General features: G+C 42.2%; 1 protein-coding gene across 1 annotated transcript in view; it reads left to right on the top strand.

Annotated features, from left to right (window-relative positions):
- Positions 1-568: 568 nt before the first annotated feature.
- Positions 569-22,748, top strand: part of TRUB1 (TruB pseudouridine synthase family member 1) — a 29,870-nt gene continuing 7,690 nt past the window's right edge. Inside the window, exons 1-4 of the mRNA XM_032191232.1 lie at positions 569-716; positions 1,579-1,674; positions 5,657-5,712; positions 20,444-20,525. Coding sequence (XP_032047123.1) covers positions 569-716; positions 1,579-1,674; positions 5,657-5,712; positions 20,444-20,525 — 382 coding nt within the window. The remainder of the gene's footprint in view (positions 717-1,578; positions 1,675-5,656; positions 5,713-20,443; positions 20,526-22,748) is intronic.

Below are 22,748 nucleotides of genomic sequence, written 5' to 3' on the forward strand. Positions count from 1 at the left end.
CCATACTGTAGGACAGGGTGAGCTGCATGCAACCACAAAATGTAACTTATGTATTTGAGATTAGCAGCTATCGTCCATAAATGTGATATTCCAGGAATCAGGCACCTAGCACTGAGGTGGTTCAAATCTCAAATCCCGCCTTTGAGCTGGGTTGATAGTGCTGGAAGATTTTCTTCTCAGCGCCAAAGGCAGAACTGCAGGGGTCTCACCGCCTTCATTAAAACGCGATACGTTTATGTTCTAATTGACTACCTCCAGCTGTTAGGGAAACCTGATAGCTTTATCTAAAACTTGGGCTGTAATCCTACAAATTATTGTGTATATGCCCAGCTGTAAGCACGGCTCACACAGCCAGGCAGCCGTGCTACCAGCCACCTACAGAGCAACCTGGTTTGGGGGCACCAGTTGGAGACTTTCCCTTATTCTCCCAGTATGCCTTCACTCCTGGTTGAGTTACAGCATATTTTATGAAAGGACTCCTAGTTTTTTTTGATCAAAAGGACGAGCCGGAGCCCGGCCGAACTACGTTTCCCAGCGGCTCCCGGGCGAGGGAGGGCGGGCTCGGAGCATGGCCGGCGGGGAGGCGGGTGGCGGCGGCGTGGCGGCCAGGGCGGCCCAAAAGCTCTTCTCCCTCAGCGGGCTCTTCGCCGTCTACAAGCCCAAGGGACCCACCTCGGCAGCCGTGCTCAACCTGCTGAAGGAGAGGCTGCTGGCAGGTAGGAGCCCGGCCTGCTAACCGAGGGGGGAGGCCCCGTGGGGATGGGGAGGCCCCCATCGGGCCAGAAAACCCCCAAAGGGGTCATTTGGGGGGGCTCGTCCCGAGGCACGGCATGGGGAGGTTGTGGGGTTTGTCCCCGTGCTGCCGCCCCACAGCCGTGGGGCCCGGGCCTGGGGACTGTAGGGGGGTGCTCAGCTCTGTGCCAGGTGCCTCTTGCTGCTAAAATAGCTAAATAAATCGGCAGCCGAGTGGAAACCAAAAAGTGTTTCAAGGAAGCTGGAAGTTCAGTCTGCAGGAACTTTTTTTTGCTGAATACAAATGGAGTCTTGATTGTCCCTTACCAGGGGAAAACAAAAGTTTGATCATTGAGAAAACATGAGGGGGCTGTGGCATGGATTTCCTTCGTAATGGATGTGGGGACTTGAGCATCTAAATTAGGCCTTTATTAGAGAACAGGCTTCTTCTCACTTGGTGAGACCCAAGTGTAGAACTGGCTCACTGAGGCTGATTTGCCTCCATGGTGAGGAGGCAGTGACTGCAGCTCTTGTGTGGGTGACTCCAGGTCACGTCTGATGTGAAAGGCATAACGGAGAGATAATGCAGCGTCCTGGTCAAACTTTGGAAATAATTAAGGAGGCTTAGAACATCAATCATACTCAATGCTAATAAATAAGGAGCAGTGATGTGTACACGATTCCTGGAGTCATCAGCTTCATCAGAAGTAAGGTGGGTTGGGATGTTCAGTACAGCAGTTTCTGCACCACTATTTCATAGTTTAAGTGTTTTTTTTATTCTCCTTTAGCAATCTGGAAATATGTTTTATTTGTCCTGTAATGCCTCCTTTCCATTTCTATTTGCAGAAGCTGGCGTGCAAACAAATGGTAACAAAAGAAAAAGTCAGGTCTTGAAAATTGGACACGGTGGAACTTTGGACAGTGCAGCGACAGGAGTTCTGGGTAATGAAAAGTATAAATACAGTTATACAATGAGCTCGGGAAACATTTTCATGCCTACATGAAATCAGATGTGGAAGAACAATTTGGGATACACGTGGCAAACCTTGTGGCATTGGGGGAAGGACAAGTTACTGGAAAAGAGTGATCCAGGTTAAATTTCCCCTTCATCTACTTCTACATGCATATAATATGTTCCTGAACAAAAGGTTATTTTTTTTCCCAAATCCCTGATATAAGTCATGGGCTATTACATGAATTCATTGCACAACATTCTGTATTTTCTAAATAACCTCAGAAATTTATGGCTCTTTTTTTTAGTTAAGCTAGGGATTTATAGTCATCATAATTTTCTAAAGTATTTGTTCTTAAAATAATGCATTGCTGGGATTTGGAGAGAGCCTTTTGGGCTTGTATACTTGTCAAAGGATAGATGAATAACAGCAATTCAAGTGCTGATTTTTTGAGGCTTAGCACAAAAATAGTTTTCACTTGCTGTCCTATCTTGCTTATTAAAGAAGAATCATCAAGGAGATTTTTGCCTTTTAATTTTGATAGTGATTTATTTATTAAATTCCTTTGTTTTGTTAAGGAAAAGGATATATCAGTTGCTGTTGAAAACTTGGCCGGGGGTATGATAATTGGGCTGGATTAATCCCATATCATATACTGTCACCAATGGTTTTGTTGATACGTAATGTGGAAAACTACAGCTTGCTTTAATCATAGTTTTGTAGCTCACCTTGGCTAGAAGAAATAACAGCGATACTTGGGTATAGAAAATCAACAGTGCAACTATGGGTGTACACGAAATAAATCCATTGAGCTTTGATGTAATGACACTCAGGGAGAGCTGTGCTTCAAAGGAATGTTTTTTGCAGAGATTGGTGCTAACAGAGGCCTGTATATGCTGGTAATCGTTGCTCTCTGTCACCGTGAGCATTTTAAAATGGAACCTTCTTGGGCTAGGAGTTAAGTACCAGCTCTTCCAGTTCTGATTTCCTGTGCTCTGTGGCCACTCACCGGAGAACAGTGTGTGTCTCACTGAAGCCCAGGTTTTCCTTTTGCAGAGATGTTCCCATTGAGCATATTACTGCTCATTGTGGGACATCAACAGCATTGATCCAGAGGCAAAGAAAAATCACTCGACCTTAATTGCTTCTCCTACTGTTCTGTGATATCCAGCAGTCTCTGAAGCCAGCTCATGTGGCATGACAAAAAGTACTTGGGCTTGATGTGCTTGGTAAAGACAGAGAAGTTCATCACCTTAATATGCTACGGATTGATCCAGAAAGGCATGGGATGTTTCATTCCAGTGCCATACAAAACACGCAGAGAAAAATCAGTGGAAGTTAGATTGGAAAGGACAAGACTTGTGAGGAATGGGGAAGGGAATGTGTTGAGATTTCCTGGGGGGTTCAGGTAAGATTATTAGGAGACACAATAGAAACAAGTTACTCAGAAAATGTGTGCTGCTTTTTGGTGGGGGGTGGGAGGGCAGGAAGCTTTATTCCTTGGTGTATGGGAGCATAATAAAGAATTTTCTGAAATCTCTGACTGTCCACTCTCCATCTTTGCTGCTGTTTCACAGATTGTATGTGCTCAATATCTGTAACTTTGTGTATGTGAAGTAGCTGATACAGAGCACTGCTTGGTGTGCAAAGTGTACCGCAACCACCTGGGCAGTGCCTTTCATCAGGAGGCACACTTTCATATTTCTTTTCCTACTCCCTGCAAGTGTAGATGAGGAAGGGCCTTGGAGGCAGAGCTCAGTCATTTATGGCATTAATGAAAGGTGACTTAGGGACCAAGTGGCAAACGATGGCCCTGCACTTATAAGAGTCTGGAGTGACTGCAGTCTCTGGGAGGTGAAGTCTTTTCTGTCCCCATCTGTGGCTTCTGTTGCATTTGGAAGGTGATGAGAGCTGGGACTCAGCTCGTATTTCAGTGAGGTCTCATATATTAGATAGAAGAAGCAAGGAACTCTAACTTAAGTCTTTAGAGTACCTTGTTTTAATATCAGTGTAGGGCTGTGGCTCTCATTGAGTGCTTTTTGCTGTATGATAGCAATTGTTCATCTTTTTCTTGTTTCTGCATGCCAATAATGAGCTGTAGTTCCACAGAGGAAGAAAAGAAGAAAAAGCCACAAAATTAAAAGCTAGTGGTAAAATTTTAGGAGCACTCATTACATCTTTAAGAAAGCGTATGTTATGGAGCTACGTTCAACCTTATGTGAGGAAGATCTGAGAGTAAAATCTTAGGGTTTCCTGGGACACAGGGCTCCCAGTCTAAGCCGTTTATAAAAAGGCAGAGGTAAGTGAGCAGTGGTGGTACTCCTGAAGTTGGCATTATTTAATCCAGTTAGTAACAGGCATTTAAGAAGTGGTTTGGAAGGTGGCAAAATGCAAGTGTGAAATTCAGTTAAACCTTGCTGTGTCTTGTGTAGTCTGGCAAGTTTAGTTTTTCAATAATACACATGCTATGCTAGTTGATGATTAACAAGGAGAATTGTTAGTCTCTTATTCACAAAAGCATTCGATGCCTCTAAAACTACTCTATTGAATCTCTTGACGCTTTAAAGCAAATTTCAGCTCAGCAGTTACATTGAGCTGTCAGTGATGTCATCAAGTTGTAAGAGAAGTGCGTGGTTACAAAGTTTTATCTGTGTGCTTATCTCCTTCTCTCAGCCTTGTTGCAGCTCAGTCTGGTGAATGTGACAGGAACACGCTGAACTGAAGGCACGCAAAAGCACAAGCACAAGGGCATATGTGACTGTAAAAAAAACCCGAGAACCAAGAGGATAAGTTACAGGGAATAAGAATTCTTAAGAGTCTCAGAGTGAGAAGCATTAGAGCACAAATGTGGTTTTTGTTTTTGTTTGTTTTAAGAAGTCCATTAGCTGGCTAGATGCTTTTGTTTCCTGGTTAACACAAAGCTGATTTCTTGCAAGTTCCCTTAACCTTTCCCTTAACTCCTGAAGTTTTATTAAAATCAAGGACATAGCTGTTATGTATTTCATGTACAACTGATGCAAATATTTTGCTTTTAAATTTCAAGAAGGGTGAAGGTGACCTTCTATTACTGCAACAGTAGAACAATTTAAGAATAACTTCTTAATTTCTCATCAGCGCTGTCTTTTTTTTGATGTGACCTCGTGGAGAATTCTGCAATGAATTACAATAAATAGCATGGCGATGCTCTCACAAACGTGTGGTGACAGTGTATCTGGCTCCTCATTGTTTTCTATCTTCCTTCTGTTGTCTTTTGTTTCTTTGGATTGCTGTATGTGGAGAAAATCAATAGGAAAGCTTATCCAAGCACCATATTGTAAAAAGCTTTAAAGCAAAATGTAAAATATTTCTTTTTCCTGTCTGCCTCTTTTATGAAAAGCTGAGTGATTGTCACTTTCTGTAGTTCTTACTTAAGATGGAAAAGACAATAATTTGTACATACACAATAACAGGAGGGTTTGATTATAGAAGATTTTTGGCAGAGGCATTTAGACCTTTTGATTATTTTACTTGCTTGCTGTGACCCTGATAAACTATTTCATTACGCTATCTTGCCTGGATTTCTCTTAGCCAGCATCAACCTTTAAAAGGCCTATTTACTTAGAGTGAAGGCCAGATTCATTATTAGTGAGCCATTGCCTTCATCAAACCAGAGACGGGGTTAATTGCACTGTCTGTTTCTTTGGCGATTAAAAGCTAGATAAATATAGGAGCTGAATTAAAGCATTTTAAGAATTAGGTGAAGCTTATTTCTTTTCTGCTTTAGATGTGTTTTTTTTTTTTTTTTCTTTCACTAGTCCCATGTTATTTGAACATCACAGAGAGATTTTCTCATAAGCACTGACTCTCCTTATATGCTAACTGAGCACGAAAGGCAGTATTTCTGATGAGCATCATATTTAGTAGTGACTGGTGTTGAATAAGGGAATTGCAGAGCTAGTTCTGAAGTGGCACTTCTCTTTCTGTCTTTGCAGTGGTTGGCATTGGAAAGGGAACAAAACTGCTGAAAACTATATTGGCTGGTTCCAAGGTAAGGAATATTAAATGTCGTGTGTTTGTGGTTTTTGCTTGTTTTTTTCTTCCCATGAAGAGCTGCACCAACATACAAATATCCGAAATGTCCATTAGGTTCACTGTAAATGCATACTTCTGTTCCTCTTTGCATTTGGGCAGAAATTTGATGTTGAGGCTCTTATATCTACAATGGTCATTAAAAAACCTTTGTTTGTCTTTGGTCTTTATCAACATTCTGTAGGAAAACAAATTCCTATTCTACAAGAAGATTTCTGTAATATTTCAGTGTTTTCAACAAAGAAAAAAACCTGAAAACATGTAATGCAGATGGCACCATAAGGATGCTTTTGGAATGTAATTGTGTGTGATGGTTCAGTTTCTGTTTGGTTTCCTTGTGTGTAGATAACATAACTACTGGTCACCTTGCAGTAACAGATGGTCTTTGTTTCTTTTCTCCTTTCTTAAATGCAGCAAGACCTTAAGAGGCACCCTTTGGAGTGAAGTATGTTTTGTGTATGGGGTAGTAGCTTTCACTCCAGGTTCTGTCTATTTCAGACAGGTGCTTTGCAAACACCTGGACAGGCACATGTAAGGAGCTAAAGGTAACAAAAGCCTTCTGGCTGCATAAGTTAGACCAGACTGGAGCCTCGACAGGCAGAAATCTTGTTCATTGCTGCTTTTGATCAGTTGCACTACATCTTTGGTGAGTGCACTCCAGACTGGAGGAGTTACTTACACAAAGAGGAGCGTGTACTCCAGGAATAACCTACCAGTGTTGATTCTTTCTTTGCAAGTAAAATCCTGTGTTTTTAGCCATTATTTTTAAATGAGAAGTTTAGGTAAGAATGAAAGATGCAGAAATCAATTAAGCCTACCAGATTTCATCTTGTACTCAGGGAAAGTCAATAGAGAGGGCTCAGCAAATTGATAGCCTTTCTAATGCATTCATTTCTGCTATTTTCCCATTCTCTTCTGGTCTGATCACTTAAGCTGTTTGTAGGTGTTGAAGTGATAAATTGAGGTAAAATTTGATTGATAATCTTCAGTTCAGCTCCAAGGAAAATACTTTGACAGGAGAGAATACAAGCAGGATAAAAAGCTGTAGCTGTAGAGACAGGTACAAACCTTGCTGTGTACTCTGTCAGTCTCTCAACTGACTGAAATGGGCTTGTATTGATATATAGGACCAGATTTCAGTCTCTTATGTTTGAAAACATACAGTGAGCAGCTGGAGCTGGGTTTTCAGTTGAAGTGTAAGGAGTTAGGTGATAAATCCTGTATGTATGTTCTGAACACTTAAGACGTTGCATTTCTTACAAATCACAGGTTTCTATCTCTGAAATCCTAGACATCACATTTCTCTCATTGACTAAGCAAAACTGAATTAAAATTAATCTGGGATTAGAACAGACATTTGAACAGAAAAAAAAAGTGTAATTTTAGTCTTTGCAATTTCAAGCAAAAAAAAATTAGCAATTTAACTAAAACCACCTCCATAGTTTCTTATGCAATTTGACCAGTGCTCACTTGTTAGTGTTTCTTGCAGCTGAGAGGCCAGAACCCAAAAGCATCCAGGAGGAAGCACACTATGAAGCTGAATGCTGCTTTTTTAGCAGCTTCTCTACCCTCGTGTTGTTAAACACTTGATAAAATTTCAAGGCTCTTGTTTAGTTGGCTGTTTAATTACCAGTTCAGCAGTGCCCAGGAGCACTTAAACCTTGAGCTTCCCTATTGAAGCAGCATTACTCTGCATATCTTCATATGGATTCATATAATATTTAAAATATCCCTCCTACTGAGGAGTTTCACCAAAGTTTTTGTATCCTCCTCCCCTCTGGCACAGCTGCCCTAACCTCTGGGAAGTGGAAAGCACAACCCTCCAGTTGTAGAAGTGTTTCCACCCCTCGTTAGGAAATGATTTTTATTTAAAGCATTTCAGCATGGAAGTTCTAACCTTTTACCACATGATATATCCCTTTAAAGAACATTTAAGTTAAACTAAAGCTTTGAGATAATTCAGTTATGTCTTTGTAGTGTGTCGAAAAATATCTTGATTTCAAAACGCCTCAAGCAAGTCAAGAATCTCTTAAGCTGATGCTCAGAGGAAGCAGCTGTGGTGGATGAGGCAGTTCCTACTGTTTTGTCAGAAGAGCTCCTTGGTGACTTGGCCGTCCTGCAGCCAGTAGGGTCATTTACCTGAGTGTTGTACCCAGGAAGCTCAGGAAGGCTTAGAGCTGCTGCTGCGGGACAAGGGAAGGGAACACAGAGGAGAAACGGGCAGTGGGGGCAGTCCAGAAAGCTGCCCCAGCCGAATCCATCAGCTCTCACCTGGCCTTAGACTGGATGGGCTGCGGGCACGTGATTTAATGAGGCAAGTAAAGCTACATCCTTACAGCAGATCTGCTCTTCCACAGGAACTGTTTGGATGCTCTGACATGGCAGAGGGAGCGAGGCAGCTAGCATCTGTGCCAGATGGCCTGACAGTCATAAGCCTTCATTTGGAGCTTGTCTGCCTCTGCTTTCTTATTTTCTGTTTATGCTTTGATAAATTAGGCACGCTGTAACTCAGGGTAGCAAGCTTAAGGAAGTTGAAGGATTTGCTGCAGATACCTGCCTTCTTGGGTTTGGCCACGCATACAGGAAAGGCTCATAATGTAGTGAGAGATGATATAGATAAATACATGACTGTCTAAATACCTTTGAGGTTTTTTTTTTGCATCCCGTGCCATGTATTACAATTTTCTACTCTGATATTTTTACCATTGTGGATGCTAAAGTGCATGCTGAAAGGTGTGATGTTTTTCTTTTATTTTGTTTATTACTATAAAGATTCAGCTGAACTGGCTGAGCTTCACTGGTTAGGATTTACTGTTTCTTTATAGGAATGTATCTTGTAAAGAAATAGTTCAGTCTATCATTGTTGGCAGCAGAGCTATGCTGAGTGGCCAAAACGTATGTTACTGCAGTAAACTCCATATGGTGGCTCTGCCAGAGATTGGACTATTTCTGATTTTTTTTTCTTCTTCCCAAACATTGTGTGAAACTTTCCTGACTCTGTGTGGCAGCTATGAACATTATCACTCAATTTGCAACTTGTACATATTTTACAAGGAGTGTTACTCTTCCTCTGTAAATCATGTTCTCCACTGGTGCTCTGTCGGATTCACCTCCTTATGTAGTAACTCAAAACAAATAAAAATGTGTAGCCAAGGGCAATACCTACTTAGTGTTCCAGATCTCATTGAATTCTTAGTGTTTATCCAGAAATAAAAATATGTCCAAGCTGGCTTAGGTTTTGTTTGTTTGCATTATTTTGTTTCAAATGTTCCAAGTGAGGGGGAGAAGCTGAATCCTTTTGGATCTGGAATGTAAATTCTGAGCATTTAAAACGTGTTCCATAGGAGAATCACTTTCCCATCTTATGTGCTAGGACCTGAACTTGGTCTTGCTTGGACTTTCCCCACTGCATTGTTTTGAGATAAATTGTTTTATTGTGTTTGCAAAATAAAGATAGTTTATTGTTCTACTATTTCTTGTTTCACTGGTAAAGTGAATAGAATTGGGGTGGACCAATTTTTATTATTATGGTAAACGGTTTTTCAAGTGCTCAGTCTTGTGGGTGACTTGTCTCTCTCAAACACAATAATAGAAATGACTTTTTGGGGAGGGCGAAGGGGTTAGAGAATGCTAGTTAGAAGTACATTTTCCCAAATGGTAATGCTATTTTAAAACCTCTCATCTCCTAGAATGTGCTGCTGTAATGTAGAAACAGACTCATTAGAGGAGGGGGGGGGAAAATGTAGCATTAAGTAATGAAATTTTTCATTATTCTAATGCTTTCCATTGGGAGGAGTTGTCTTCCAACACATACAGCATTTATTTTTAGTTAGGATAAAACAGGATAATTTAAACTTTCATGCTTCAATTCCATGCTTAATTTGCATGTTTTTCAGTGAGATAACATCTAGGTTCACCCTGAGTTTTATTTGACTCCTACAAGTGTGAATGAGGCCAGGACTTGGCTATCCATCTAACTGTGATTGGAATCATTGCTACCTGATGAGCAGAAAGCAGAAAGTTTTGTTTTTATCTAAGGATGCAGCTTCGTGTCATGGTCTGTTTATAATCTGAAACCTCAACAACTCAGTGATAGGAGGGGAATTGCTTGAGTGCACTGAGATGTTTGCACAAGCTTGGGCAGGAGCTATTTAAAACAGAAAATGTAATCTCAGAAGTTCTGGCTTCTCCAGAATGAAACACTATCCAAAATAAAATAAAAATCACTGGGTGGAGTAAAACACAAAATCCAAGTCATTGCAAGCACTAGAAAGAGAAAAAGAGATTATGGGCAGAACAAATATACATGAGTTACCTGATATGTGGCAACTTAGATTTATTATAATTGGACTATCTGGAGTTTCTCTGAATCCTGGATGGGAAATGAGTACTAGTCCAGTGATTAGGTCTCAAAACTTGGCATTCACACTTGCATCCTATGGAAGAATTGTTTTCACAGCGCTTCTGAGAATTTCGGAGACAAGTAAGTTGCTTCTTGCAGTGTGATACCTGGTTTAGATTCATATATTGCAGGTTTGTTTCTCTGGAGGGTTGGGACCAGATGCTACAAAACAAAATGTCCATAAAACAGGTTGTTTCTTTACCTCCTGTGATTATCTTACTGTCCTAAAAGATTAGGCTTTAATTTGTATCCCTTAAACTTCTCAAACACAAAGATTGCCAGCTTTCTCTGAGTTCTTTTTCTTTTTGAATTTAGTCCTTAACTTCCATCTTAAGGCAGTGAGTCCAATGAATTAATAATGCGTTAAAAAGAACATCTAGGAGTTCTATAAGGAGCAGAACTAATGAAGCCTTTTCTTGTGACTTCGTTTGTTTACAGCTCGTTAGACACCAAAGCCCCATGTGGACTCGTTGGTATCCGGTAATACAGTGGGGCTCCCTCTGGGGCCTTTTTCTTAGTGGAAGCTAGAACAGATTTGTTTCCTCTATCTACCTATTTTCCTGAGATTTATAAGAACTCAGGATCTCTGAGAACTCTGTTCTTCTGCCAACATTTGTGTGTTTGCACATTAATATGCATACCGTGATGGTATAAGTGCTATATCTTATGAAATCCTTTCTCTTTAAAGAGCCTTTTATTTTCTTTTAAAATGTATTTCTAAAGCAGTTTGTGCTCCAGTTCATATACTTGAATTATGAGTGCAAGAAAATTGATCTGACTTTCCTTTTGAGGGATGCTCTTGGTTGTGTGTGCTCTTATTTTTAATATTAAAAGATTTCTCCACAGTATCACCAGCTGAGCTCTTTGCTTCATCATGCTTTCTTTTGGAGCTGGCAGAGTCAAAACTATTTATTCATACAGTGGATAGTGGTGTGTGTTCTGTTTTCTTTTTCATATTCTGGTATTTTTAACATTCTTTTGGAAGGGTGAGCTTGTGAGTAATGGTAGTTTTTTTTTGTATTTTATTAGATTTATTGGTGTAGTAAGGCAAGGTAGGCATTTGAACCTGCAAGTACTTTCTCAGGTCTAAAACAGAACCATGGGTTCTAAAATTAGATGCAATTTCAAATCTGTTCAGAGTTTAGTGAAGTAGGTATCTTTTAGATCACTTCTGAAAGAAAAAGTTACTGTTGTGACCATGGTACACCAGCGGTTCTGGCCGGGCAGGCAGCGATGACAGGTAAGACCCCAGCACTATTCCATACAGATGGGCTGTTTCATTGCCTCCTTTCATAAAATGGATTAAGAAAACAACTTCTATCCCATGTGAGGTAGCAGGATTCTTTATCAGCCAGGCTTCCAGTCAAGAAGGCTAGGGGGATTGCTATTGCTTGCATGATGAGTCTTCAGATCCTGTCTTGATTCTGTTCACCTGTGTGTATCGGGTTTATGTGGCAAGGCTTTGATAGTGGGGGGCCGCGAGGGTGGCCTCGGTGAGCAGAGCCCTGCAGCTGCCCCCTGTTAGATAAGGGCCAGTTTCAGCCAGCTCCAAAGGGACCCACCGCAGAGCCAAGCCAATAAGCAATGTTGTTTGTGCCTCTGTGAGAGCAGATTTAAGGAAGAGGAAAAAAAACACAAAACAATGCACAACAGCAGCTGGGAGAGTGAGGAGTGAGAAGCAGCCCTGCAGCCCCCAGGTGAGTGCAGCGGGAGGGCAGGAGGTGCTCCAGGCACACAGCAGCAGTCCTCCTGCGGCCTGTGGAGAGGCCCCTGGTGGAGCAGGCTGTCCCCCTGCAGCCCATGGGTCCCACATGGAGCAGATCTCCACGCTGCAGCCCCCCCATGGGTGGAGGAGCCCCCGGTGGAGCAGGTGGATGTGGCCTGGAGGAGGCTGCGGCCCATGGAGAGCCCCCACAGGAGCAGGCCCCGGGCCGGAGCTGCAGCCTGCGGAGAGGAGCCTGCGTGGAGCAGGGAATCTGGGGGGAGCTGCCGCCCATCTGTGGGGGATCCGTGCTGGGGCAGTTTGCTCCTGGGGGATGGACCTTGTGGGATGGAGCCGTGTGGGAGCAGTGCTTGAGGACCTGCTGCCTGTGGGCAGCCCCCGCAAGCTCAGTTTGGGAAGGACGCCATCCTATGGGAGGGACCCCATGGGGAGCAGGGGCAGAGAGGGACCGTGAAGGAGCAGCAGAGACAAAGTGTCAGGGACTGACCGCAGCCCCATTCCCTGTTCACCTGCATTACTCAAAGGAAGGAGGTGGGAGAGGGGGGAAGGTGGTTTTGGTTTCTTTCCTTTGTTTCTCACTGCTCTAGCTTGTTAGCAATAGGCAATAAATTTCACTAATCTCCCAACTCTGAGTCTGTTTTGCCTGTGACGATAATTGGTGAGTGATCTTCCTGTCCTTATCGCAGCCCTTGAGCCCTTTCCATCATATTTTCTCTCCCTTTCCCTTTGAGGAAGGGGAGTGAGAGAGCACTTGTGGCAGAGTTCAGCTGGGTAAAACCAACATGCTGTGGTTTTAGCTGGTGTTCTGCCTCCGCATTGCACTGCTGTCACATCCAGCTATCTATATTTGTTGTGAGGAATCCAAGTAAAACTGGATAGCTTGCTCTTTAGCACTTTCCCTAGGAAATTTTTCATCTGCAACACCTTCTCGTTTTTCACTCCGTGGTTCGTGCCCTTTCGTTCCCACACCTCGTTGTTTGTGGTATGCCATCCACACTGAGCAAGGGTCTGACAGAATTTTGGTTGGTTTTGAGATTGGAGAAGGAACAAAAAAGAGTGCTGTGTGTGACCTGCTCACTTAAGCAAAATGGATTGTAGCTACATAAAATGTCATTGCTTTGCCTCTGTTCAAGCCCAAAGAAATTGCTGTTTCCTTACAAGGAAGGTAGGAGAGGAAAGAAAGAGATAAGGTTATCTCCTAGGGGAAGGAGAGAGCCTGGTATATTATTCATTGTGGAATGTGAGGGGGTTAGTGTGAGGTAACGTTATACTGTGCCATAAATCCAATATCTCTATTGAGCTCGTGTTTTTTTTTTCTGAGCCCAGTGGAGTTATGAATTTTAGTTCCCAGGCTTGTTTTGAAAGGTGTTTTATAGGTTTCCCTTGAGGAATGGGACTGGCAGATCAGCGATGGAGCGATTGTTTTATGAGTGATGTTAACCCACAGGCAGATGGATGTGTTTCAGCCCTTGTAGACGGGCTAGGTGATTCATCCTGACATGTAGTGGTTGCTTAATTTCATCCGTTTAGTTACCATTTTTGTGTGTTCACTAAAGTATTTTACACTCTTGAAATACACAAATAGGACAGAGACTTGCCATTTCTGTTACCTGGTATTTGTTAGGGAGTTGTGCGAACAGATAAGGAACTCGTAGGTGCAAGACATTATCTCTGATACTAAAGCTTGACCTACTTATGTCTGTAGTCCATGACAGCTATATCCAAGCACCACCATGATACTGTTTGCTTTTTGTTTTAACCACTACTGACACCTGAGAATTTCTGCAGGACCAGAGCTTTCTGTTGTCGTACCGTGGCCTCGTACCAGAGACCATCACTGGTTACGTACACTTGCTGTGGCTTTCTGATATGTGAGCATCGCTGTACATTACTGATAATGAACTTCTTGTTCCCTGAATGTCTCAAGATGCTAACTTGAGATCAGTGTCAGTTTAAGAAAGCGTGGTCTTCCTCCTTACTTTGTTACAAGGAAAATGCTTACAAGAAAAGAAAGGCTAGGAGCTGCATGCATTCTGTTGGTTTTGATGTGTTTTGAGATTGTGTAGAAGGTGTTAGCAAAACTTGAAGTGGTGTCTGCGCGCTGAGAGAATGTTAAGCATGCACGGTGTAGGATGCGGGAATCAGGAAGGGCTGAACTGTTAGCTGGATAAAAATGGTCTTAATGTGCCCCCTCCATGTATGCACACTGGTGTCATCTTCAGTCACCCGTTGTTTCGAAACACAGTACATTTGTAACCTGTTTTTTACCCTAAAAAAAAATCATAAAAAGAGGCTGATGTGAATATCTGTTCTTCCCTTACCTACCCAGTATCCCCAAAACACAGTTGTAGAAGAAGCTGTTAGATAGTATATATAGAAGCTTTCCTGCTGCAGTACCATTAATAAGCTGGCTTAACACGCTGTGTATTGCTTGAGTCTCTTTTATGTTAACCCCAGAGGCCTAATCTATTAATAGCTCAGCTTCATGCTCTATTAATATTCACACTTTTTTTTTAAACTGTTGGAAATATCGAGTAGACTGCATCTATTGTGCTCCAGAAGCTCTTTCCTCCACAAATGCGGAATATTTCAGGAGCATGCTGGAATATGCTTGCTTTCATGAGGTCAGTGTGGCCCTCTTTTCTCTTGACCTTTCTATAATTGTGTGTCTCTGTGCTAAACGTACAGGTCTGCCTTGCATTCATTAACTCATTCATTCAAAAAAAAAAACAAAAGCAAAAACCAAGCAAACAAACAAAAACGAAAACCCAAACCAAGGCTGCAAGATGGCAAGATTTTTTTTTTCCTAGTCAAAATCATAGGGGTGACAAAAAAGAAAAGATGTTAACAGGATTAAACTGGCCATTCTGCATGGTTTTCTGTAGTGCTTCTAGTAACGTGGAGATGCTCGTAGCTCTGCATTTTAGAACTTACAGCATCTTAAGCTTAGCAGTGTCTTCAGATTCACTTAAAGGCTTTCAATTTTATCTATGCCTAAAGTCTTCCCACCCCCTGGAGGGACTGTCTTATCTCTGGGCAAAGAATTATGAATTGTCTTTAAACTGTTTCTCGGCTAGGAGATGGAGCTTGGCTTGGTTTATTTTGTCTGCTCTGTGGTGTAGGTGCTAGATGGCAGAATGAGGAAACAGGTGTTTAAAAACAAACACAACAACAAAAACAGGTGCTGAAGACAACATCTAAGGGCCAGCTTGAGGTATTTTGCTGTGTGGTAGGTTCCACGAGCAGCAAGTGTCAGAAAGGTTTGCATAAATAGGCTGTGGTCTACAAGCAGCTGCTTCTGCACATCAGCCTCCATCCCCCCTTTGGCTATTGTGAGTCTGTGTTGCATTTACGAGTGACACAGGGCCATGGTGCCATCTGGGGTGATTTAGTGTTCCTGTTAATGTTGGGATTATTAGTATTATTTTTAATTATTATTTGTGTAGTTTTTCTCCCTCTCCTTCCTCTCCTCTAACACCAGAACTTAAATTTGCTGTTGGCTTTGGTTACTGCCTTGTGGCTTCTCTGAACTGCAGGTAAGGTATCTTTTGTGGGCTCCCCTGCTACAGGTGGTTCAAGTCCTTCGCTTTGAAAGTCCAGTCACCCTGTGCGCTTGAACTTCTTAAACAAGCTGACATAAGAGGTCAGAAAATCCTGTTAGCCCAAGAGTAAAGATCAGATAGTTCTTCAGCAATGACAGTACAATTACAGCATCCAGCAGTAAATAAAATTTAGTGCAGGCGTAGCACAAAGTCAGCTTTTTCTTTTGGGAGAAAAATGAATGTGAGAGGTAAGTTTTTTTGTGTGTGTTAAGAGGACATGTTTGGTGTTTGTTAATTTTGAATTTGCTCCATCATAAAATATGGAGCTCCTCCCTAATCCTGCAGTCTTAATTTTTTCCTCATGCAACCTGCTTTTAAGAGATTAGGGCTCTTTGTTTTTAATATATTAGAATCTACTTAGTGAGAGTGCTTTGTTTCGGAAAATAATTGAAACTATGGCAACCCTCTCTTTTTTTTTTTTCCAGCTTATTTGTCTACCCCGTGTACCCGTCTGTTTGGGTGGATGATTAGCATGCGGGAGGCCATTGGTCACTGCTGATGCTACACAAACAGCAAGCACCAGTTATGTAACGTGTAAATCCGGAGCATCTTAGTCGTGCTTCAGAAATCATCGCATACAAACCGAATGCCAGTGTAAAGCTGAGAGCTGAAGGCTTCTTTGGCTGAAGTTTACAAAAATATAACTGCTTGCACCAGGCATACAGGTCGAATGGATTAGTCATGGGAGCAGTAATTCTAGTCAGTGTTTGCCTGCTGGGTGCTGCCTCCGATTTCTTTCAGGTTCCCTAGACCACTTTTTTTCATCATTATTTATTTATTTTTGTTGATTTTTTTTTTTTTGTGTGTGTTCTCTCAAACTCGTCAGCCCCATGCAGGCACCAGTTTGCATAAATTGACTTTCTATCAGCTGTGGCTTCTCTTCCCTGGCTTTCAGCCTCCTGCACAGGGGCTGGGATCTCTCCTTTCCTTTTACACTTCTGCATTCGGTTGCTGCTGTGATTAGAAAATGGGTCATCCTTGGGTGAACTCTTACGACCTGCCTCTTCCAGGGAGTCTGCTTTGCTGGGAACTTCTTACAGTGGGAACCATCTTAAAATCTTCCTGACAGCTTCTAGTGACCTTATTTCATAACTACGTGTGCTGCTGTCTAGCTCCTCCAAAGCGTTGCGTTTCCATGTTTGAAAAAAGCTTTTAAACATGCTATAATCTAAGATTTCAGCTATCTGGCTTCTTTCCAAACAAACAAACAACCAAAAAAACCCACACCACCCTTTGATACATTAACAATTAAAATCGAGAAGTTCCGTTCCCTGGTCTGTCTGGCACTTGCACTGATAAGTGGGGCAGATGTGCCTGGCAGGCAGCCCAGGGGCTTCAGCCCTGTGCAGCTAATGGCTTGCTCGCTGCAGGAACCCTCAAGCAGGAGAGGATTCCTCCTCCTGCTCCTCCTCCTCCTCCTTTCTCCTCCCAGTGCGCAGTTAAATATGTGCACTGACAAAGTCCTGTAATTTCTCTCTTTTTATGTTTATAGTTTCGTTCCCCTCCCACCCAGTATCAGGATTTCTCTTAAATTGGATTTGAAGTCAAAAAGGCAAATGATGCCTTTTTCTCTTCCTAAAACATGATTGTGAGCATCATGTGTATTGACTGTGAGAATTTTGATTGTGCCTACAGTTGTGACTAAAACAAAATTTCTCTTCCCTTGATCTTTCAGGTGTACTGGAGGGTTTGTAATTTGTTTCTTAAGGGTTCCTGTGGTCCTGTTTTTCTCTGGTCCTGGCTTTTATGGCGTGCCTTCCTGATCACAGGTGTGGTAGCAGCCATATGGCTACCAAAGCACTTCCCATCTTTCTGGTCTTGTTGGGGCTGCTCCCACCATGCATGTCCCTGAGGCTGCAGGACGGTTTCCTCCTTATATCGTAAGGGATGGAGTGCAGTGCTCTGTCAACCTAAAGCACCTCGAGGTCAGCTCCTCACTAGTGTGAATGAAAGAGTTGCTTGTACTTGAGGGCTTCTGATCACTTTGCTGCCTCTTGTTGCAGTTGTCATAACATCAAGACAAATGTTTTCTAGGCAGCAGAGAGATTCGCCAGTGCCTGAATGTTGTCTGAAGGTCTGCATCCCCTCGGGGTCACGCTGTTCTGACAGCTGGGAGGCTGCTTCGGGGCCATGCAGAACATCATCACAAGCTGAAATTAATGCAGGGTGCTTTAAGTTGTGACCGGGAGTGCTTCATTTTAACCTTGAATGTGCTACACTTGCATATCAAAGGGTCCTGTAGGGAAGCTGAGGTGCTGGTTTTGGTCTTTAAATGCTTTGGGTCTTGGTCACTGGAGATAAGCAGGGGGCAGAGGTGTTGGGGCTGGCAGCTGGCAGACCGTTCTCTGACGAGCTGCTCGTACCGGGATGTTCCTGTCATGGTCTGGATCTGCTGGGCTTTTCCTGAGATACCTCCTGCCGTGGTTGTGTGGGTTGCAGTCAGTGTGGCTGTGAGCTGTTGCTGTCTCTGTTCTGCAGTGATTTGTACTTTGAGTACAGGAAGAATATTGCCAGATACGTTTTATAAAACTGGAAGAAAGAAATGATTGCCAACACAGGTGAGGAAAGGTCACCAAACACTTACTAAATGAGTCAGGATCTGTTGGGTGCTTCCCAGGGCAGTGCGAGGTAGAGGCTGAGGAGAGTTAATGCTGAATTTGGACACAAAATAAGAGGCACAACAGATTAAATTGAGACTCTCATCTTCTACAAGCTCTGGGTCCCGGACACTAAACAGGGGAAGTAAATCCTACTACGTGCCCAGTAGGAATTACGCTGTATAATTGTAGGTATCCAAGGGCACTTCAGAGACCGATCTGTAAACCAACTGTAATTCTTGCTGCCCTGTTACAGCCTTCTTGGTGGATTATTGCGGTTCTGTCTCGAGTCTGCTTTTGTGACTCTTTAAAGGTTTCTCTAAGGAATGGCAATTTGTAACCAATTTTTAAGGATTTTCTTTCGGGATGGCTTTTTAAAGATAGCTTTATGTTCTGTTTTTGCAGAAACTAAAGAGGGAGTCGGGTCTAGAGCTCTGGGTTGTGTAGTTCCTCCAGTTTGTGTTTACATATGAACACGTGATATTATCTCTCCCTTGCAGGGAGGTCAAATAAAGCTTGTCATTAGAATGGACAGCCTGAAGCAGCATAGCCAAAAACAGAATTAAGACTAAGAACTGCATTCAAACTGAAGTGTCTGACTTGAAGGGATTTGAAGTTTTCAGTTTTCAAGTTTTACTGAACTGCTAAGACCGTTCATCATGCTGGAATTAAGATCTACTCACGTTTTTTATTAACCTCTAGAAATAACTGCTGAATAGTGTCTCTTTCTAACTGGGCTATTAAAAGTTAAGAACTAGATCATTAAATGTCTCGGAGAGCAAGCAATTTTATGGTCCTAAAAGCAGATGATGTACTGCAAAGTTGATATAAATATTTATTGTGGAGCAGCCTTCATCCATTCCTTCCTGTTCTTTGCTATGTTTCCCAGAAGAAAGTAAACTTAAAAAAATAAAAATAAATTTTTTAATGCCTAATTTTGCAGCATATTACTGCAGGAAAAAAAAAAAAAGTTTGCTTACCACATTAAGGCTATAGCTATTTTTATATTGAAGTTTGCACTCCGCTGCCTTTTGTCCAACTATTTCTGCTGTTCCCATTTCATGGCAGTTGCTTGAAGAAATGCATTCAAGTGGCAGGTTGTCACACAGAGCAAAATCAAGACAGGTCTTAGGAGTCCCTTTCTGTAGACGTGATTTATATTCGTACACTGTTATTACTTGAGCTTGTTTATTCTTTCCAAGTACATGAAAAAGGATGAATTGCATCAAAGAGTAAAATGTGAGTGCTGATGCGTGCTTGGATGCATTCCAGTGAGTTTGGTCAACCAGCTTCAGGCAGGTGCATCTTTTCATGACTGGATTCAAATTTTTATTAACTCGATTGGGAAGAAGTTAATTGAAGCCTTAACAGGGAGTTAGGTGCATGGACCGCCTTGATTGTTCTCTTCTAGGCTATCGAAATGGGGATAGGGCTGAGTGAAATGTAAGGAAGAAGGATAGGCAGTAGTTCAAAGCACGGACCTTCAGGTATGAAAAGATCTCCAAACTTGACCCCAACTCATTGTACAGAGGGAGTCTCTGGTTCATGGGAAGCTTTCTGTCAGCTTCGGCAGGTTCTGCCTTATTCCTGTAGCCTGGCAGAACTTGGGGTGAAAGTGTGGAAAAGGAGGACGCAGGTGAAATGCAACACAGACAAGAGCCGCTGGCCTGGGAACACGCTAATTCCTTCTTGCAAGCTACAAACACACATTCTGGAGAGTTCTTTCGACAAATAACTGTTTAAGGGAAAGCCCTGAGAGGGAAATATCCTGCGATCCCATGACAAGCAGAGATGTCACCCAGTGGCCTCGCACTCCATGTACTAGTCACGATGTCTGCACTGGCTTCCAGATGTTCACAGCTCCTCTAGCTGTAGGCTATTGTGTGTCACTGCGTTTCACGGCTGAGCTGTTGCAATGCTTTGCTTTGGAAGTGGGTGTTTTGCTTTCACAAGTCAAGTTCTTTGTGTTTGTTTTTTTGTTTTGTTTGTTTGTTTTTTAAAATTGTAAAGAAACAGAAAAACTGCATGAAAGGTGCTCTGTGTGCCTTGCTTAAACAGTGGCTTATGACACCCCCCAGGGACTTGGATCTTTAACACTATTTTCTTTATGGTAGTGATGTATTTATAGGAAAAATCAGATTACTTTATTCTTCCTTGGGCTTCTAAAAGTCATAGGCCCATGTAATGCAGGATTTAATTTCTTTTGAGCTCCCTGTCTTATCGTTGTTACTTCGGCTTACTCACAGTTAGTGTTCTTCCAGGTCTCGTTTGGAGTCCTTGTTGTTTTGAAGTCATTTAAAAACCAAAACCAGTCCAAATGAACACAAGAAAAGCTGGCTCACTAAGCTCTCTCTTTTCGTTCCCAGAAGTACACTGCCATTGGACTGCTGGGCAAAGCTACTGATACGTTGGATGCTACAGGAAAAGTAACTGAAGAAAAACCTTATGGTAATCATAAATGAATCAATATGCTTGATGTGATTTGAAGGCATAAACGGTCTCTATCTGAGAAAAGCAGAAAAGATATTTGAGACTGTGTGGATTAAATTTAAACATGAAATCAAACTAAGATTATTTCATCTTCAACTTCAGTGCTCATATAATTCAGTCCAGCTTCATGCAATTCTGCCCAGTGCAAGTGTTCATTTCTGTTGGGGGAAAAAACCAAAGCAGACACTAGACTGGGGGGAGAAAATAGAATTGGGCAGGACTGTGTCGTCTTAAATCTTTAACAGGCTGACAAATGGCATGCTGTGTCCAGTAAAATTTTCATCTTACAGTGTGTAGTCTCATGAATGCTCTTTTAGTAACACTCTTCAAGGCCAGTGGAGGAATAAAGAGCACTTAGATCTTCCCTCCAGGATGTCTGGTTAACTACAGACTGCTCGGTGCAAAATGAGGATGGCATAAACTACCCTCTGCATATATTCACCTACTAAATCTTGCTCTTGCTTGCAGTTTCTGTCCTAATAAAGGAAATGTTCTGACCCGCAGAGCATAGTGTAAGGGTTTAAGGTTTCTGCTTAATCCTGACTGTGCAACTGTGTCGGAGTGGACGTGCCACACTACCTGGGCTGTCTTAGAAACAGCGTGGGGCTAAACAGGGACACACCAAATGCGTTTGCCATGAGTTCTTTCTCAACCTTGGGGGAAAAAAAAGCAATAGGTAACTGGTTGCTTAGCAACTCGTGTAGGTCCCACACTGTTTGTGGTACCTAGTTATAAGCAGATGAAGTAAATTATCTTTTTTTTTTTTTTTTTTAATAGCATGATGAAAAGGTAGCCTGGGTTCCACTCCTTTCTTTTGTAGCCCTTCTTTTTGCATGAGGCAGGCAAGGATGAGTTTCTTGTGCACCTTTAACCCGATGGATCATTGTAAATTGTGTTATTTACTAGGCAGTGCTATTCAGAGATGTTGAATCACTTGCTTCTGCCTCAGGATCTAGTTCTAAGTTTCTCTCTAAGCTTCTAAAAGACAAACTATCCAGGTGGTATTAGAATTGCTAATAGCCAACATTTGCTGATGCTGGTGGACGCTTCCCTAGTCCTTGTATACTTGTCAAAGTGGAGTGCTGTGGGTGCACTGAGTGTTCATTTCAAATAGATGAAATTCCCATAGTCAAATTAGAAAAAATAATTTTCATGAAACTTTATTCTTGCTTTTTAATTGTGTATTGCTTATGGCAGACAGAATTTACAGGGTTTTCATGAGCATTTCTTCCACTGGCAGCTTCTGTTACACTAGCTTCCTACCCCTGCACCACCTCTTCTGTTAGGGTGCTTTAGGTTTTTGTTATGCTGTATGGCAAGTAAGCTTGGGGAACTGATTTGGGTTAAAAATAACCACGTTTTTGAGGTGCTTATCCTTTAAAAACTGAGATCAATCCCACTCATCATGCAGTTTCATGAAGGGAAGTAATGGTATTTCTGGGGCAGTGCAGTACTGGGTAGGGGACAAAGCTTCCTTTTGCTGAAGATGACTGCTGAAAGGAGTTCTCGTCAAATTGGCCTCAGTAACTTTCCATATTGCTGCAAATCAGAGTTGAATTCCTCATAAAGAAGGATGAGAGAATGTGTACCCCTTCTCTTTCTGCATGCTAGCTATGTATTTTATATTTTCTTCCTTCCTCATCTTCCATAAACCCAGTATTTCTGTTCTTATCCAGTGCCTTCTCCAAAGCAGCTTGGCTTTCTGGGTGGCACACCAATTCCTAATCTTAATTGCTGCTCCAGGAACATACACAGCAGGTTTTTCAAACGAATTTCAGCTTTTCTTGACAACTAGAGGGATCCTGGGAGATGGTGAGCATCTGCTAGGGAATACAAATCCTGCAATACCAGCAGAATCCGGGGCTGGGACTTAATGCAGGGAGAGGGCAGTAAAGCAGCCTGCAAGATGTTTAAAACTCCTCTTGAATGACTCCACTGAACCCCAAGGGTAAAGTGCCTGAACAAAGTTTCCTGCTGTAAGAAAGTGTTAGGTTTTAGTCTTCAAGGTGTCTCTGGACAGCACTTTGGAAAGCAAACTGTTGTGAAATAGCCTTGCTCACAACCAAAGGATGTGTTGAAGAGAACTGCTTGGGTTTAACCCCTCCTGAACCTCTGAGAGTTTTTGTTTCTTTCTTAGCAGAGAAAGAACTTGTATTTCTACGTGAGATTTACTTAGGGCAT

Source organism: Aythya fuligula, chromosome 7, assembly GCF_009819795.1.
Source record: "Aythya fuligula isolate bAytFul2 chromosome 7, bAytFul2.pri, whole genome shotgun sequence".
Classification (NCBI taxonomy): Eukaryota; Metazoa; Chordata; class Aves; order Anseriformes; family Anatidae; genus Aythya; species Aythya fuligula.